Raw genomic sequence first — 19467 nt, 5'->3', positions numbered from 1 at the left:
ACAACCATATTAGATTCTGTTAACTGTTCATTGTCTGCAGTGTGTATACTCGACACCGAATCGTATTTTGTATAGGTTTTTTTGGAATACTTTTTTTTATAAAGGGGAAAATATGTTTGTGCCACTGTTAGTGTTTTGAAGTTTTGTTTTGTTTTTATGTAGAAGAAACATTGGCTCTTTTTTTTTTTGTATCAACCTGAACTTGTCCATTCTCTTTTTTGTACTTCAATTTATTATCACAAAATTTGCAACCTGTCTGTCTGTCTGTCTGTCTGTCTCATTCTTAGTTAGTTTTCTCATGTTTAATATTTGTTTCCTTCAGGTTTTCAGTTTTGTCTTCCTGTTCTAGTATGATTGTTATTCGCTAATTGGTTCTAATCATTATGTTCCCTTCTGCTCTGTTTCCATGGTGATACATTGCTTGATTCAGTTGAGGAGCTCATCCTTTAGTTTGGCTTGTCTCACTCTATTTATACCTTGAGTTTCTGTCTGTTAGTTTGAACAGTCACACACCTTTGTGCCATTCCTGAAACAGTTCCTGTTCAAAATACCTGTCATATCCAAGGTGTTTGCTTTTTCATTTTACCATGTTCAAGTTTGAAGAGACTCGTGTAAAAGTTTGATTCAGCAGGACTCATCGGTGGTATCTGGTCCCTGTAAAAAACAATAACTTGACACGGACTCTGACATTTTAGACTTTTGGCGAGTACAGTTGAGTCCAGGCACTGGAGGACACAATATTTTATTATTCAAAAACGAAATGAAACTACTTACATTGTGCTGTTTCAGCGTTGAGCATTGTAGCCTAGCCAATCACAGACATGTATATTAAGCGCATGAACGCAGTGGCCAATCAGAGGCATTTTAGACTCACCATGTGGAGAATTCGCTCAAAATGTATGTTCAGAATCAGCACAAGCTTTATACTTTCGCTAATCCCCTCATAAACAACAATGTCTAGACGCAATGTAAATAAGAGATTCACTGTGCAATGCCGACAACTTCAGTGTTTATGATGAGAGTTTTAGTGAGAGTGCAGAACGCGGTAAGGTGACAGCTTAAAGGGAGCGCTATTGACAATCTAAACGATAGTTTTGTTTTTCATGCTTCTAGAGGACCAGTGGTTCACAAAGTTTAAGGAGTGATAACTGCATGAATCCGAGTGAATCCGCTGAATTATAGTCCCCTGAGTCATGAAATTGAGATGACTGACACAGTAACCATAGCAACATGAGAACTGATAACCATAACAACATTTTGGCGTCTAATAATGTTATGATTTTTGTTACATTTACACTTTAGTCATAAGTTTACATACACCTTGCAGAAAGTCCAAAATGTTATTTTTATTTATTTTTTAATAAGAAGGATCATAAAAAGATTTTTTATAAAGATCATAAAGAATTTTTTTTTTTTAGTACTGCACTGAAAACTTTTTCACATAACAGATGTTTAAATATAGCCTATAGTCCACAAAACAAAATACAAACTCAAAATACTAGACAAATTACATAAGACAATTTTAATATTGTGTGTCATTACCTGAATGATCCACAACTCTTTTTTTGTTTTGTATTTTTTGTAATGGTTGTTCATGAGTCCCTTGTTTGTCCCGAACAGTTAAACTGCCCATTGGTCTTCAGAAAAGTCCTCCAGCTCCAGCACATTCTTTGCTTTTCCAGCATCTTCTGCATATTTGTCTCTTTACTAGAAGTGATTGTATTATTTTGAGATCTACTGTATCTTTTCAGACTGGGACTCATACACAACTATTACAAACGCTGCAAACATTCAGTTATGCTCAAGAAGGAAACATCCATTAAGAGCCAGGGGTTGTAAATTGGTGTAAATTGTTCTTATTTTGTTTAAAAATTAATTAATTAATTTAGTACTGCCCTTCAGAGGCTAAATAAGATATTAACATGTAAAAGTAAATAAGAAAACATTACACATCACCATCATCTTGCTCAAAATTTTAGCTCTGGCTCTTAATGGATCGTATTGCATTCTGGAGCATTATCTTGCAGATTCTGAAAGATGTACAGTAGGTAAACGTATGGCTGCAACTATACATAGCAATCCTTTTGTAAAGGTTAAAATATTAATTTAAGAGCTCAGTGTTTAGACTTTTCACTGGAGTTTGGATGACTGGTTGAATCATAATGCAGATATCCGTCATTTTTGTCTGACAAACAAACCAAATCAGTCAGTGGATTTAAATTTGACAAATGCTGTGTATTAACATCTTTTTGCAGTACTAATGTTCATTCATGTTTAATTTGTGCTATAACTAAAAGAGATGTTTTGAAAATTTGAAAGCTGAGACTTTATTTCATACCAAAAGTAACCTTCTCTGTCTTGTCTGTTAGCGCATTGTCAGTGTCCTCTTTGCTCCGCAATATACAGTGCTCAAAAAAATTAAAGGAACACTTTGAAAACACATCAGATCTCAATGGGGAAAAATATCATGCTGGATATTTATACTAATATGGACTGGGTAATGTGTTATGAACGAAAGGATGCCACATCGTTTGATGGAAATGAAAATGATCAAGCTACAGAGGATTGAATTCAAAGACACCCCGGAAATCTAAGTGAAAAAATGATGCAGCAGGCTTGTCAATTTTGCTGAAATTTCATTGCAGCAACTCAGAATGGTACTCAGTAGTTTGTATGGCCCCCACGTGCTTGTATGCATGCCTGACAACGTCGGGGCATGCTCCTAATGAGACGACGGATGGTGTCCTGGGGTATTTCTTCCCAGATCTGGACCAGCGCATCACTGAGCTCCTGGACAGTCTGAGGTGCAACCAGGTGATGTCAGATGGACCGAAACACAATGTCCCAGAGGTGTTCTATTGGATGTAGGTCAGGTGAGCGTGGTGGCCCTTCAATGGTATCATTCCTTCATCCTCCAGGAACTGCCTGCATGCTCTCGCCACATGAGGCCGGGCATTGTTGTGCACCAGGAGGAACCCAGGACCCACTGCACCAGCATAGGGTCTGACAATGGATCCAAGGATTTCATCCCGATACCTAATGGCAGTCAGGGTGCCATTGTCTAGCCTGCAGAGGTCTGTGCGTCCCTCCATGGATATGCCTCCCCAGACCATCACTGACCCACCACCAAACCGGTCATGCTGAACGATGTTACAGGCAGCATAACATTCTCCACGGCTTCTCCAGACCCTTTCCTGTCTGTCACGTGCTCAGGGTGAACCTGCTCTCATTTGTGAAAACCACAGGGCACCAGTGGCGGACCTGCCAATTCTGGTGTTCAATGGGAAATGCCAATCGAGCTCCCTGGTGCTGGGCAGTGAGCACAGGGCCCACTAGAGGACGTCGGGCCCTCAGACCACCCTTATGAAGTCTGTTTCTGATTGTTTGGTCAGAGACATTCACACCAGTGGCCTGCTGGAGGTCATTTTGTAGGGCTCTGGCAGTGTTCATCATGTTCCTCCTCGCACAAAGGAGCAGATACCGGTCCTGCTGATGGGTTAAGGACCTTCTACGGCCCTGTCCAGCTCTCCTAGAGTAGCTGTCTGTCTTCCTGGAATCTCCTCCATGCTCTTGAGACTGTGCTGGGAGACACAGCAAACCTTCTGGCAATGGCACGTATTGATGAGCCATCCTGAAGGAGCTGGACTGCCTGCAGTGGAGAGAGTGGTTTACTCTAACTAAGAGGGGCGGGTCTTTGTGAAAGGTCAATTTCAAATGACTCGGCCGGACTCGACTCGGACTCGGATTTTAAGGACTTGGACTCAAGTCCGACTCAGCCCCCTTTGAACTCAGACTTGGACTTGGACTTGATTGGTAAGGACTTGGACTCGACTCGACAAAGGTGGACTCTGACCCAAAACTAATGATTAGCATGTGAAAGCTCAGTGTGTGGGTGTGGTCACATTAAAGATAATGAGGTCATACAGGGAAGATTGTACCTCTCGTTGGTTTTATATGGATTACATAAACAGAGAATACCTGTTTGCTTTTGATATGACTTAATTTAAAAATAGACACTTCAAGCACTTCAAGGAGTAGCTTGAGTATTATCTATCTATCTATCTATCTATCTATCTATCTATCTATCTATCTATCTATCTATCTATCTATCTATCTATCTATCTATCTATCTATCTATCATCTATCTATCTGCCCGCCCGCCCGCCCACCTAAAATTAAACTGCTATGAAAACACATTAATAACTCACTTAATAGTGCAAATTTAACATAAGACACAGACCAAATATATAATAATGAAGAAACTTTTGTCTGCCTTCACAAATGTAAATGTCAGTGAATATTCATAAGCGTGCATATATATCCAGCCCCCACTGAAGAAAGTTTAACAGAAACTTATAATGTGGGATTCACTGTTGTTTTAAACTGTATTTTTAGAGCGTGAAATCTGTTCCTTTAAAAGAATAAATGTTATTTCCATTTAGTGTAAGATTAATAGTTAATTTTAGTATCCCTCAACTTACTTCTTTGAACCAGTGCAGTATTACGACAGACTAGCTGCTGTCACCCACATAAATGAGGAAACATATCAGTAGTGTTGCACTATTTCCAATGTTTTATTTGCTCCTTGTCCCTGAGGTGTAATTTTCTGCTCAGCTGAAATCGGTAATTGAAATTTTGTGACCTTATCTTCACACTTTCGCTGGTCTGTGGTGCTTACCATCAGGGGCTCCTGTGATTGAGAAACATTGTGATGGAAAATTTGAGGGATACTATTATAAGGTTTCCAGTAACACATATTGGAAACAAAAATAATTTGGCCACTTAAGCTACTTAAAAATGTATGTCTAGAAGCATTTATTTTTAAGATACAAAGAAAGATAGCACAAACACACAAAAAAGTATGGTCATTGCAAAACTAAAAGTCAAGTTGCACAAGTAGCTCAGAAAAATGACGTTAGCTCTGAGAAAAGATGTAGCATCATTTATTTATAGATGCCACTCAGTTTGATATTTTGTCAAAGTTGAGCCATTTTTGAGTGTGACGTGAGTGCCAAAAAGTGTCCTAAACATAGTGTCTCTCTCTCTCTCTCTCTCTCTCTCTCTCTCTCTCTCTCTCTCTCTCTCTCTCTCTCTCTCTCTCTCTCTCTCTCTCTGTGTGTGTGTGTGTGTGTACTTCAGGCTAAATGTTACGATTTCCATGACATACTATTATTCACATAAATTAATGTCATTATGAAATTCCATATTGCTTGCCTGTCATTGTTTGTCTACCCTCATTACATAGTGTGTATATGTGTAGATTTTAATATGTGAGAAATGTCTTGCCTGTGTCAGATTTGACATGTGTGTTTTGTCAGTGGTGTCCGGTTGTGAGATCTCAATATGAGAAGGAACAGCAGCGTGAAAGCAGGCTTGCATGCATCTGACAGTGACAGATGATACAAACGTCTGCTGGAAGTGAGCTTATTAGACAGCAAATACTCCAGAGTCAGCGCTGACATTCATTTCAGTCAACCGCTGGCAATTCCAATATCACTGGTAAAAATCTTATTACGTTGATTGACAGCTAGCTTTTCATCATCAACTGAATTGCGGGAAATTTATTAATATAGGGTCAAGGTGTGCAACATTTTAGCTTCTGAATTTATGGATTTTAGGATATTATATCCAGGCTATTGGGGCTTGGGACCAATTTTCAGGTTCCCTGGGCACGATGACTAGACTAGGGATACTCAAAGTCCGGCTCGCTTCCATAATGCAGACATTTTTTTGAGAGTTTGCAATTCTGTATTTGCACTGACGTGATAAATCAAAATGCTTTCATTATAGTAAATGAATCTGTCTGCGTTGCAAGAGATCATGTCAGTTCAAACCCATTTCTGCATTGAGAGTGAGCAAACTAGATGCTTTCGCCCATTAAAATCACTACACCCCAACAATTACGATGAGAGCAGTTTTGTTTTGTTATACCATTCCGCATTGCATGCTCACAGAGTAGACTGTTTGTAAAACGTATATTTAAAATACAATCATTTGTTACTGCAATCTGTACAAATAGTTTTGCAATTCATTAAGACATATTTATATTTTAATATGATATGCAAATATTGTCATCATAGATTAGTGTACAGTGACAGGACATCTGCTGCATACTGACAGTCTACAAAGAGTCTGTGTTCCATTTAGCAGCAAAGATTTGTGAGCAAATGGCATAGTTAACATAGAAAATAAGTAACTTTAACTTGGCTATGTTTCAAATACATTTTACTCAAACAATATAATGAACTATGCCATGCTTATAAAGTGCATGCTTTACTTAGAACATCAAAGTAAATAATACAGTGGATATTATGTAGTCAACATAGAGGTAGTATAGTATCTACCCGAACACAGAGACTTCAATACTTGGTACACAATACACGTTAGCGATAACATTCGTTGGATCTATTCATTTTTGGGTATGAATGTCATTTTGAGTAGAAAATTAACTCCAGATGTCAGTAAAACTAACAACAAAAGCAATGATAAAACAGTGTAAATACAGCTGGAAAACAGTGAAAAATGCAACCTTATTAATTACCCATGCCACAGTGCATGATGGGCACACCAGTATCAGAAAGTTGAGTAGGTTTTTCTTAATTTTATAATGTTGATATATCTATGCTTTGATTTCTACAAGCTTAAATTGAGTAATAATATAGAATTTACTTTATTTTTAAAATTTTGGTACGTTTGTTTTTTCTGCAGTATTTACTTCACCACAGGATAATTTTTTCTCAGTGTAGACTAAAAGATCGATTCTTAGGATTTAAAGGCCCGTTACCACCATGTTGTAATTCCCGTAATTATGAGATTTCAACTTGTAAAAAGCATCCATGTCCCTGTAAAGCAGGTAATTACAGCTTGTAAGATGGGAATTTTCTGATATCTCCTACTTGTACCACATGACTGCTGCAGATTCATTTAGGCATGTTCCCATAGAAATAATTCACAGTCTTTTTGACCATGAAAGCAGTGCAGTGCAGATTCCTTTTAAACAAATCAAAATCAACGTGAAGATGAAAGTCAAGAACTCTAGAATCGTCAACATGAAATCAAAATTGACCCTATTTACTTTCTAAAGGCATTTTACTGGTCTTATTGTGAACAATTCATAAGGGCATGTTATTCCTAATAATAAACGCTTGTTTTTGTAATCTCTTACAAGTAAAACAGGATGTCAACAGCATTTCATGTTGACTTCCTCAGATGCGCTGTGTAGTGACAGCCAACTTAAGAAAATCATATATGAGGGAACTCTTAATAAAGCTGCAAAGATAGTACCTACAGTCTGCTTTGTTATGAAACGTGAGAAAAGGGATTTCATGTTCCAGAGTGTCTCTGCAGTATTTATGATCAGAAGATGTTTCACTGATATAGTCACTCAGGGTTAAGTTCCTCTTCATGTGACTGTGCTGTCAAAAGCAATCTCCTGTATTCAGCTTGTGTGATTCAGTGTTTCAGTATAGTAAAGGATGTGGGACCATAGACCTTATTTATTGCTGTGCCATCTCTGATTTTTAACGGAAATGAAAGTGAGGCTGTGAGGGATAAACATACATCTCTTCAGTGGGTTGTACTGTTATTTATTGTGTTTTTGGATTGTTCTGCTGAAGAAACACTGCAAACAGGGGCTCGTTCTTCGTACGTCGCTAACTCAGTTAGCTGGATTTGATTGTTGACGATTTGGCATGATCTTGGATCGTTTGGTTCTTCGAAGCTCATCCTGGACTTGCTGTCATAGCAACACATGCGCAAACTCAAACCTGCTCGGGAGCAGGCTTATTTCATGTAAACAGGATTAGATCCCGGCTTCATAAGCGGAGCTGATGCGGGAAGTCCAGCGCAGCGCGATAGTGCACTTTCTGAGATGTTTTTTTTTCTTTCTCGTGACTCGTGAGATTGTCGTTTACATTATTAAATTGTTGGAAACGCACATTTATTTTCGACTTGTCGGAGTCTGGCTTTAAATACAGCACAAACTGTTTGCATTGCCCTAAGATTATTTGCGAGTGGCTCTTTCCTTTACGCTATTGGAGATGCGGAGAAGTTGATGGAAAGGGCTGTCTGTCGTGTCATTTGGAGTTTACCTGGCGCTTTTAGGTTTAAAAAACAGTTTTTTTTTTTTTTTTTTGGCATTTCCAAGCCACTTTAGACCCAATGTTGTAAAGCAGTTTTTTTTAAAGCAAATTTTTTTTTAGGCTATCATCATTTTTTATGAAGATCATACAATCATGACCATGCCGATTACAGATGTCACTCAGGCTTCACTAACGTGATTGGTACCATAGACTATAGGCTACCATAGACTGCCATCAAGGCCTCAATGAAGGGGATTATGTGAACAGAAAGGGGGTTCACAATGTAAATGTGCAGCCCAGTTACAATTGGGATTCTTAATATTCCAGATTAATAATATTATATCAAATAAAAAAAAAGGCAGTTGACAAATCTTCCATAATCACAAATGTGAAAGCAAAAAGGTCAGGATCTGTGCATGACTTAAGAATTTTCAGAGATTCACATTCCTGCACATTATTTGAAAGTGGTAAGGAAAGTTCCACAATTAAATATCAAGCTCACTGTATTACATACACTTATTGATCCTAACAGAACTGCATTTTTCATAGGTGATTATGACATGTTCCTGCAGACAGGTGTTTTATGACCCCATTCCCTGACCCACACCAGTTACAATGCAGCTCTAGCCAGGACAAGGGCACACAATGAGATGAACTTCAGCTAACTAAAGGGAAGATTTCAGTGTCTGAAAAGTCTGAGGGTTGCACACCTGACAGGGCCTGTGACATTGCTACATGTGCCATATTACACAACATTGCCAAAAAAAAAAAAAAAAAAAAAAAATCATTAAATGTTTAATAAAAGACAAATATGCTTAGTTCCTTGAGTTTTATTTCAATTGTTCTTTGTAAAGAAAAGCCAGTGGTCAAGTGCCTGCAACAAGATATTAGACACATGCCTCATGCAACAAATAAAAAGGAAAAGTTGGCTATACACTGTCCACCTGTAGGCCTATGTCTCCTCTGTGTGTGCAGACTCTTCTGTAGGCCTTTCTGTAGATGTGGAATCCTGCAACTTATATTGCAGCCATAAAGCATACAAGTATAAATGAAGTAAAGTTATTTATGCACTTGCAGGTAGGCTAGTTCCTCCATATGACAGTTATCTGAGAGGGTTTATTCACTGTCCAGTGCAATGGAAACAAATGGACATTACAAAGTCTTATACTTTCTTTCCTTTGGAAAGTTAGAGAATGTCCACTTACTGCACATATTTCAGCTCCACTTTCTTGGGAACAGATACAAGTGTTGGTGTATTATGTAAAAGTGCACAAAAGAGGAAAACACAATGTCATTACAATGAACTACACTCGGGAAAATGTGATCAATAACTCATGGCAAAATATTTTTACATTAATATAAGTTTATCAGTTTTCACTTTCACAAGTCAAAGCAATTCATCATTACTTTTAATGCGACCTTCATTTAATGCAGCAATATTTGTACAATTATTTTACAGTGTAGGCTACTAAGATCTTTTCTTTTTTTCAGCCTTTTTCTTGGTTGCTTTTATAAACAGACAACCATTTATTTAACAGTGCCTTTTATAGAAGAGAAGAGACTATAATATAACTAAAAATTACCATTAGGCTGTGTAGAATATTTTTGTACTTCACTTTTATTTGTTCCCATGTTCTAGTATGGTGACTGACATTACAATGAACAAAGTAGCCTAATTATGCAATTATTAAAATACAAAAAAGGCTAATAAGTGATAAAAACATCTAACATGGCCACTTCTAACAGATTTAAATTGTCTGCTACTTTTTGCCAGCCCTCTCTCCTGGCTTTTGCAGACTTTGAGGTGTTCCCTGGCGTTTTGATTAAACATTAAAATTCCGAATAAACTTCGACTATCTTGCTCTGTTGAGGAGAAAAACTGTGCGCGCTCTTTGGCCACGCTGAACAGCCAATAGCAGCGTTGCTGATCAATGTTTCTACGATCGATACATATCCCCTTTTAAGCCAGCGCATGAACGCGCAGTTATCTCAGATAACTCAATCCAGCGATACTAATCATAAACAACAGGTGAGTTCGAAGAACCCAATTAGCCGGATCATGATTAGCACGATGATATCATCTTGGATGTGTCATTTGATCTCGGATGTAATAAGCAACGTACGAAGAACGAGCCCCAGATCTTTCCAAGAAATTGCATACCTGGTGCTGCTCTGAATAAGGCAGAGGTTCTGAGTGAACATTTAATGTGTGGTTGTCCCACCTCAAACAGTTTGTAGAAACACATTGTCATTGATGTAATCAGATAAATTCACAAATAGTTTAGCAATTTATTAAGGCATGTTTGATACATCTGGAGTGTCTCTTCCCAATCCACAAATTGCTAATGCATCAGGATCAGAAATGTTTATCCATTGAAAGTGATGAAAATGCCTCAGATATTTAAAATGTGAGGAGTTGTCTTTTTAAACCTCAGAGTGGTTAAAAATGAACATATAAAAAAATGTATAAAAATGTTAAAATAAAAATATTAAATATAAAAGCTATAATGTATAAAATAAATGCTAACTCAAAATATTAATGAATACTCTAATATTTAAAAAGTTGTATTGTCTTATAATTGGCTGACTATGATTAAAATGCATTAGCAGTGCTATTTTGTTTGTGTTATATCTTGAGCATTTTTATTCCTGTTCCTTTATATTTGTAACTAATTCAATAGAAATACTGACTATATAAATGGTGTCTACTATAAATGGTGAGAGAAAAGGAAGAAAATGCCCCTAAAAACCAATTCCATGGGGCAAATATTTTGAATGTCACTTGTTGTGACTGCAGTGTTGTGTTGAAGTGTGTTTTTGTGTGTGTTTGTCCTCTATTGATGTCATAGATGAAGGTAATATCATTACTGGCTGCTCACTATTGCTAATATATAGGATTTCAAAATGAATGTAAATTAAATTAAGCTGTTTTAAGAGTCCAGGTCATTGCCCTTGTGAGAGCCTTTGAGATATTTTCCTTAGCAAGTTGTTACCGAGTGGTGATTTGATTTTCCCAGGTAATTATATTACATGTGCTGTCCTGAAAACACTGTCCTCCATTTGCGGGACAACGTGAAGGAGAGAAAAATACAGAGAAAGAATGATAAATTAGTGAAAAGCACTGTCAGAGATAAAAACGAGAGAAGATATTTATCTGTAAGTAGCCTATGATCTTAAAACCACAAAATATATTTTGTTTTTTACAATATTCAAGTGTTTAGGTTTAGTTTGAATTGATATTCCATATATTTCATGTGCATGTGGCCTATATGTTATCAATATACAAATTCTCATCATTTTGTTTTTTGTTTTTAACCTGTATGATAAGATTTCTAGCAAGCTGTTCAAGTCAATTTTATTTGTTTAAGTACTTTTCACAATACATGTTTTTATAAAATGATTTGTTCCAATCCTTGATTCTGATTGGTCAATAGCTGTGTTTCATTCGCGATAAAACGGCTATGACCGCTTCACCCAACGTATCACTACACAACACTCCTAGCAACCACTCTTAGCAATTTAAACACATGTTTGATCTCATTGATATTGTTAATTGAAGCTAGAGTAGAGTATTGTGAGTAAGCGAGTTTATTTAAAGGCATTTTCCTTCAGGTCAGTCCAATATTCATAATAAAAAAATCTGTTTGAATGTCCGCTGCAATATCTTGTCCTTTTAACAGTTAACTTAAGGGGTTTTCCCGTGCCCTAGTCATTTGTTAGTTGCATCTTCCTTCTCCGTGATCACAAGTTTGAGTCTTTTCACTTAAAAAGCCTTATCTACTGACTGACTAACTCATTAAGACAGTCTTTGCTGAAATAATGTATGTAACTTCTGTTGCTGTTTACAGTCAGGGACTATTTTTTCCAGCGGAAGGAAGGCTTTTAGTGATTTTACTTCATGAAAGCCTCTCATAGCCTCTTCTACTTAAAGCAGCTTACAATCATGATATTAATGCCTTACAGTCACATTTATCAGATTAGAGATGCGCGATAGTTTACATTTTGCGAAGATTTAAACAATCAAGCAGTTGAGGTTTGCTATAGTATATTGCTTTACGTGAGTGTACTATAAGGGGAAAATATGTACTTGTAGATGTACTGTAATGGTTATGTTCTGTTTTATTATCATTGACTTTTCCCTGTCTGCATGCTTGTCTGCTCCTAGTCAGTCTCCCTGGTTGTTAATTAGTTCCTGCACTTGTTCTGTTTTACCTTGATTATTCTCCATGGCTGAATCCGAAATGGCCCCTATATCCTCAAATATGGCATTATTAGAGGGGTCATCCATGTAGTTTTGTCCAAAACCATAGTGGACGTTATCTAGTGTACTCATTCTATCCCACATTACACTGCAATAAGGAGTGCACAGCCGATGTACACTCAACAGCTGTCCGAATTCGCTCATTCGTTTTCATTCAGAAAGTGAACCGTATTAATGGACTAACGTAGGGAATAATGATTGAGGGTTTAGGGGGTGATTTCAGATTCAGCCCATGTATTTTTAAACCCTGAGCTCTGAAAAACTGTAATAGATCTACATTACAAGCAATTTTACTGTAAAATACTGTTAAATATACTGTTTTTGGATGTTAAACAAATAATGGGGTGGGGCAAGCCAAAAATGTCAAAATATTTAGTGGTCTTTTTATGGTCTTAACCATGTAAATCACAAATCACTGGTCAGGAAATTAGCACGAATTGCACAAATATAGATAAAGTAACTTAGCATGGAGTATCCTTCCCCAACTTGCAGACAGCTTTTTACAGGAAGAAGAGTCAGTGTTATTCCACTCAATGTTAATGGCTTCAAACAGTTAGTAGTTAAACAATGTCTCCCAGTTCATTTGATTTTAATGTGAGACCAAATGTTCACTATAGATGTTTTTTTCTGAAATAGCAATGGCTTTTTAAGTAATGCATTTGCTTAAATTTTGCTAATATCCTGACCAGTCATTTGTGGTCAAACTGAAATATGAATGGCACCATCCTCCACTACCAGAATGTCTCCTTTTGAAATTCTAATGGCTAGGCCTATCCCAAACCCATGGGTCAAAGGCTGCGCTGGCATTTCTTCTTTATAGGTGAAATGGAGGTGGTCCTGGAAGACTAGGCTATGTCACAGCCGTGGTTGAGAAATAGAATTCTATTAATGGTGATGTCTTGCTAACATTTCCTATTCCCTCAGAATGAAAGATGGGCACATTAGTTTGTGCCCAACCAGCAGATGCTGTTTAGTAGCCTGTAACCAGTCAAGGTCAGAGAGCTGAAACTTGGGTCCGGCCACAGTGATTACAGTGACAAGGACGGTTGTGCTGACTGATCTGCAACCGCATGGATACATGCTAGTAGCCTGAAGGCTGCCCCATGCCAAGGGGGACACCAAGAATAACTAGGAGAGCAGACATATTAGGCATAAAGGAGCTGGAGACGAAGCGTTATCTTGATATGCAAGCTGATTAGTTCATCTGGACCAACACAATGACACCATTGAGGACCAAGGAAAGACATAAATAAATAACAGTTAATAAAGACAATAAAAGTGATTAGCACGTGAGTCAGCGTGTCAGAAATAATCCACCTAAGTTCTGGACATAGACAAAACAAGAACTAGGCCTTGGACACACTTATACACTCACACGCAAACGGGAACTCAAGACACGCACATACATTTGAACATCTGACCTCTCTGACTTATTGATATATTTCTTAACATGCCACATATGGTAGGGGTTGATCTTTGAGTACTATGATTGGATGGCCTGGACATCGTGGACGATTTTGCTTGATCTTGTGTATAAATATTACCCATTTTCCTTTTAATCTAAGAATGTTATGGTACTACACTGTCTCTGTGTCTGCTTGATCATTCTCTCGAGATCTCGCGCTGCTTCCGCTACACATGGCGGGTGTTGAGGCGTCTGTTTCCAACTGATGACTGATAGCTTTGAGGCTGCTGATAGTCTACCTGAAAATTAATTAAACAAAAGCTCAGTGTTTAGCCTTTTGGGGCTTGGCCCCTTTTTCCTCCAGCAGTGTATGTTGTTAAATTAATGTTTATTGGATAATTTTAGTAATTTGTGTCAAGTTATACAGGGATTCTTAGCCTCAATGTCTGACCAAACTTGAAAAAGGCTTCAATCATCTTATCTGATTCTTCAAAAAAGCAATTTATTGAAAATCTTTCAGCAACAACTTGATCTTATTTAGCTTATTTTCAGTGCTTAATTCAGATGTTTAGCTTAACCTATACAGAGAAAACACAAAATATATAAATACGAGTCACTATACACATGATATAATTTAAAGATAATTAATTTAAACTTCAAACAATGTGACTAGAATACTCACAAATCACATAAAGTATAGGGGAGATCGGGGCACAACAATTTGTATTCTAATGATGGTGTTTTGTATTTCTGTGCATGACACTGTGTGCACCTTCTATACCTAAGCTTATGGAAAAGTAGTCTCAACCTCAGCCTTAACCCCCTCGGACCGTTGGATGAATGCCTGATGCATAAGACACTCAAAATGGGAAACACTTCGAAACTTTCGAAATCGTCATCTGATTGGTTGGATTCTCCAGGATTTCCGGGAGACGTTTGTGTCACATTCTTTAACAGTCCGCCTGGAAACAAAGTCGTCGTGACACCGAACCCCCTTATGGAAGAAGAAAATCACAAGACAATGAGTGCTTATCAGGATCAACAAAATGCTGGATTTTCAAAAATGTTTACAGCACCATTATTGCGCAATTATCCCAGTAAACTTGCAAGACGTTCTTGAATGATTGCACACTAGTCTGTTATTGTGGGGACATCGACTTTACATTTTCACACCCCTAAACATGAAATTGAACAAAAATGACTGTGGGTTGCTTTAAATGTTGGTCAGATGTCCTCTTGGGCGGTCCTTGGCAAATGAAAGGTGCTATGACCTGCCGTCAGTCTAAAGGTCTGGCTACAAAGGCTAGTGGAAAAGCTACTTGTGAGGAACTTTGATTCATCTTGTGGTTTTCCCTTTACCACCAGTGTTATTATGGTGGTTGTCAGTATATGTTAAAGGTACAAAACTTTTAGTAGCAGCATGGCCTTATTACATTTTAATTAATTCTGTTCAACGAAAGAAGATAGTGACTGGGGTCAAGCCTTAAAAATGACAAAAGATGACCATAAAAGTATCATCAAAGAACAGTTTTGTGATGAACTGTCGAAAATCTAAATTTTAGTTCCCAAATCTCATTTTGTGATTGTCACGGCATGGTGTGACTTTGACAACGTGAAACAATGTTGGATTCTTAACCGATTGTACATTTGAATATTTTGATGAACACAATAATAACATGAGGATGCATAAATGATGACAGAATTTTAATTTTTGTGTGAATTAATTCTATGTGCTCTCATATTATTGCTAAGAGTAATTTAACTTTTTAGATCTCCAAATGCAATGTTAGTCACAGTATCTTTTAGCACTTTTTTGAAAAATTAATCTTAAAATGTAGTTTTGAAAGCTCCAGTTCTGCAGGAAAAATAGACTGTGTGTACAACCTCAATAAGATCTGAACTTACAACAAAGTGCAGCTGGGGGCTAACTGCACGCAGACACATTAACTTTAATAACCCTGAAAGCTTTTACGATCTATATGGAAACCGCTTACTGATACCCACTGGCTAAACATTTTTTCATAATTTTCCTTTCCTCCAAAGCACCATCCTTCAGCAGCAATTCACAGCTGATGATCTATCTATCTATCTATCTATCTATCTATCTATCTATCTATCTATCTATCTATCTATCTGATGATGATGATGATAATAATGATGATATTCCCATGTCACAGAAAATAATACCCAGAAACTCGTTAATAGTTTGAAAGTGAAAATAGTCATTATCAAGTGTATTTACAAATGTGCACAGTACAGACTTATTTTTTCACCATTTCACAGGAAATTCACAACTCTTTCCATTTACATAATATGCTTTCACACACTGTATTTAATATATGTTTTTATAATAAATATATCATTCTAGCCCACAGCATATATTGACCATAAAATATTTTGTAATCCATTTGTAGTTGAAATTGCATTCCATTTCATGGACAGCAAGACCATTTGCATTTACATGATCAGAAAAAGGCTAAAGACAGAGACGAGGTGAAACAAGAACTGATACAAACTGATACATCTTAACAGCCTGAGTTTGTTCTCAAAGATCCCGCAACTCTGTACTTCACATCAAGTTAATCTCTAATGTCCTTTGTCCTGATCTTTCTGGTATTATTCACAAAACAATGTCTGCAACAGGGGTCCAGTAATCCTGAGTCCTTTTATACTGTAGCAAACAGCACTGCAAAATATATTTCAGACATTTGTACTGGAAACCAAGACACAAATACTGGCATAGCATTCAAATAACAGCCATTCAGTAGTCTAGCTCACAGTAAATTAAATGTTATTCCTCTATATCTTTCAAAAGAGACATCATTGGGGTTAGACATAAATACAGTGTCTTCAATGGCTGTTAACAGATGATTTGTAAAAGCCCAAGGGTTTTCAGGATTTCAGTTAAATCACATATTGATCAGAAAGCAGTACACAAAAATCTTGTCAAGTAGATGTAACCCCTCCGGTTCTTCTCGCACTGCTCTGAGCGGGATATGAACCGGCTCTTCCGGCGGTTGTGCTAACAAGGACACTATGACCGCAGTGTCTAGCGTCAGTCGCTAGTGCACCTCTTGAGGCCAGGGGAGTGAGGCTTACTCACACAGCTCTTACTGGCCTCCATTTGATCCACAATAATCATCCTGGACTAGCAGTTCAGGGGTGAAACAATATTGTTGTGTATAGATTATTTACAAAACAATTTTTTTTTTTTTTTTTTTTTTTTGCATTATTTAACCATACCATTTAAAACATCTGGCTTGGTCGCTACCGTAATACTCTGATTTGCATAAATGTCACACTATTGTGACCGAGGCCTCATTTATAAAATGTACATACTGTATGATCTGATGCTAAATCTCATGGATTTTATCATATGTTAAAAGAGATGAACAAACTTGGATTCAAAAAATGCAGAAACTGATGTGGAAATATTCACTGTCTGAATTACTAAATAAATGAGTGACAACCTTTACATTCGCAGGAATATATTAGATTTTTGGACAAACGCTAATAATGTAATTGTCAGTGTCTTATTTTTAAAACCACTATAACAAAAGATTTTAAAAGACCTGGAATAAGATAACATAACAGGATGTTTTAATATGTCAAGTACACATTTTTGTGAGAATATGATTTTGAATCAGATTATGAGTTGCAAGTAAACATGGACAAGGAATGAATATAACATTACAAGGATATTTGTGGGCGTTCTGTAGGATACAAAATGAAGCAGGATGGATTTTGATTTTTTTTTTGTGGAAATGCTTGCTTGTTAAACATTTAGTAAATGCTTGTTTGCTCACGTTCAGTGTGATTAGCCGCTTTCCCACCATTAGGTTGAACAGTTCTAACAACTGTAAGGAGTGGTTCCAGTTAAATGCTGCGTTTACGGCATGTCGTAATTACCATAAATGAAGTTCCATATACTTTCAAAATGCTCTCGCGTTACTTTGATGTCATACACAGATCGATCTGCACAGCAGTGCTTAGTCGAACAAACCTTGAATCTGCAGTGGTCAGGTGGTACAGCAGCCAAGTTGTAGCTCTCAGAAAATTACACGTTTACACTTTGTAATTACAAGTTCTACAAGCACGTGAAGGCTTTTTGCAGTTCAGAAACATTACGGTAATTACGACATGGAGTGAACGTCCACTCGAGCCTGGGACGGCACGGCAAGATTACAAATGGTTCTCCTCCCAGAATTATCAGCAAGGTTGGCTAGTAGGTTGAACCGTTCTGGTAGAATGTGTGTAATGACGTCGCAACTCAGGATTGGTCAGTTGTCTGTTGATTGGCTACCAGTTTTTTGTAGCTAGCCAAGCACACTATTTGAGCGAAGTATAAACAAGTTAATAGTAAAATTAAAATAAATATCTGATCATCTTCCATAACGTGGACGCTATTTACATCTCATATCATCTGTAAATTCTGGCGTTAACAAGGCAACAGCTGACAAATTTGTATTACATTCCAAAGAGCTCTGTCAATCAGCCCCACAGTGGAAAATGAAACCAAATCCATACCGGCTGGGCCAGATATGCACGGAATGGAAAGGTAAAGGAAAGAGAACAGTTTGCCCCTACAGTGAAAAAGCGGCTATTCTGTGCACGTATTTATAAATGAGGCCCCAGTTCTATTTTAGTTTTAGTTTAGTAGCTACCATATAGTCTAAGATAACAAGAATAACACCACATTTTTATTTTTTATGCCACATCAGAAAAGCAAAAAAAAAAAAAAAAAAAAAAAAATGCATTCATACATCAAAACAGCAGGCACTGAGCTCTGATCTTACAGGCAGTCATTTTGGCATAGATTTAGATAAAGCTCAGAGCCTGGTTTACACATTTACGTCCATGTGAATCATCCATGATTGAGTCAGAGTGAAAAAATGCCAACTCATTGCATCTGGACTCCTTTTTATTGATGGCATATTCCGTTTGACATCAGTGTTTAAGCAGCATCACAGCTCTGTAGGAATGTTGTGCCCTCTGCGACACTGACTGTGGTGCGAATAAACAGGACATTTGTTTAATCTGTGGGAACAGTGCTGGAAATCGTGCTGAAACATTGTTTTTGACCATAGCTGAAAGAGATTTCACACAAAGGCAGCTAAATTGATTCCTCACTGGCAGCATTCACACACACAAGTGAGACAAAATCACTGGAATAGGGTTGATGATCTCTTTCTGTCTCCGGCATGCCAAAGCAAACGACCAAAGCAGCGATGACTCGTTTGAAGAGCAGAGAAATGACAGGCCACTGCATACAAGAGTTTTAAAGGCAAAAATGAAAGTAGCATGATCATTGCATGTCTATTCAGGCTGGTGCGCTCATGTTAGATGATGAATTTCTCTGGAGTTTATAGACATCCTTTTGCGTTACGCTCATGGAAGGACAGATTTTCCCAAAGTAGATTGTGATTGTGAATAAAAAAATAAAACACTTGACATTTGAGGAAACTCAGATATTGTAGATGAACAATTCCTGTGGCCAAACAAGACATCTTTTCTTAGGAGTTCACAATTAGTTTGTGCAGTTCTGTAAATTCCTGAAACGGTCTTTGTGTTCTGTTTCGGCTGGAGTATTTCTTCATTGCTGATGTTGTTTCAAACTGAAAAAGAAAAGAAAAAATTGTCAATATTCATATTTATATCATGGCCAGTTTCCCAATAATAATAATACATTTTTAGTTGAGATTTGAGTGAGGATATAGTAG

The 19467-nt window shown here is 37.3% G+C and overlaps 1 protein-coding gene across 1 annotated transcript in view; it reads right to left on the bottom strand.

The window, feature by feature from the left end:
* Positions 1 to 15956: 15956 nt before the first annotated feature.
* LOC307148710 (zinc finger matrin-type protein 4) overlaps positions 15957 to 19467 on the bottom strand; it is a 126310-nt gene continuing 122799 nt past the window's right edge. Inside the window, 1 exon segment of the mRNA XM_079854425.1 lies at positions 15957 to 19362. Within this exon segment, the coding sequence (XP_079710551.1) occupies positions 19341 to 19362 (22 nt within the window). The 3' untranslated portion in view covers positions 15957 to 19340.

This window comes from Squalius cephalus (genome assembly GCF_949319135.1).
Source record: "Squalius cephalus genome assembly, chromosome: 21".
In the NCBI taxonomy this organism is placed as follows: Eukaryota; Metazoa; Chordata; class Actinopteri; order Cypriniformes; family Leuciscidae; genus Squalius; species Squalius cephalus.
The sequence above is the reverse complement of the archived record's forward strand: the minus strand, read 5'-3'. Positions and strand labels throughout refer to the sequence as shown.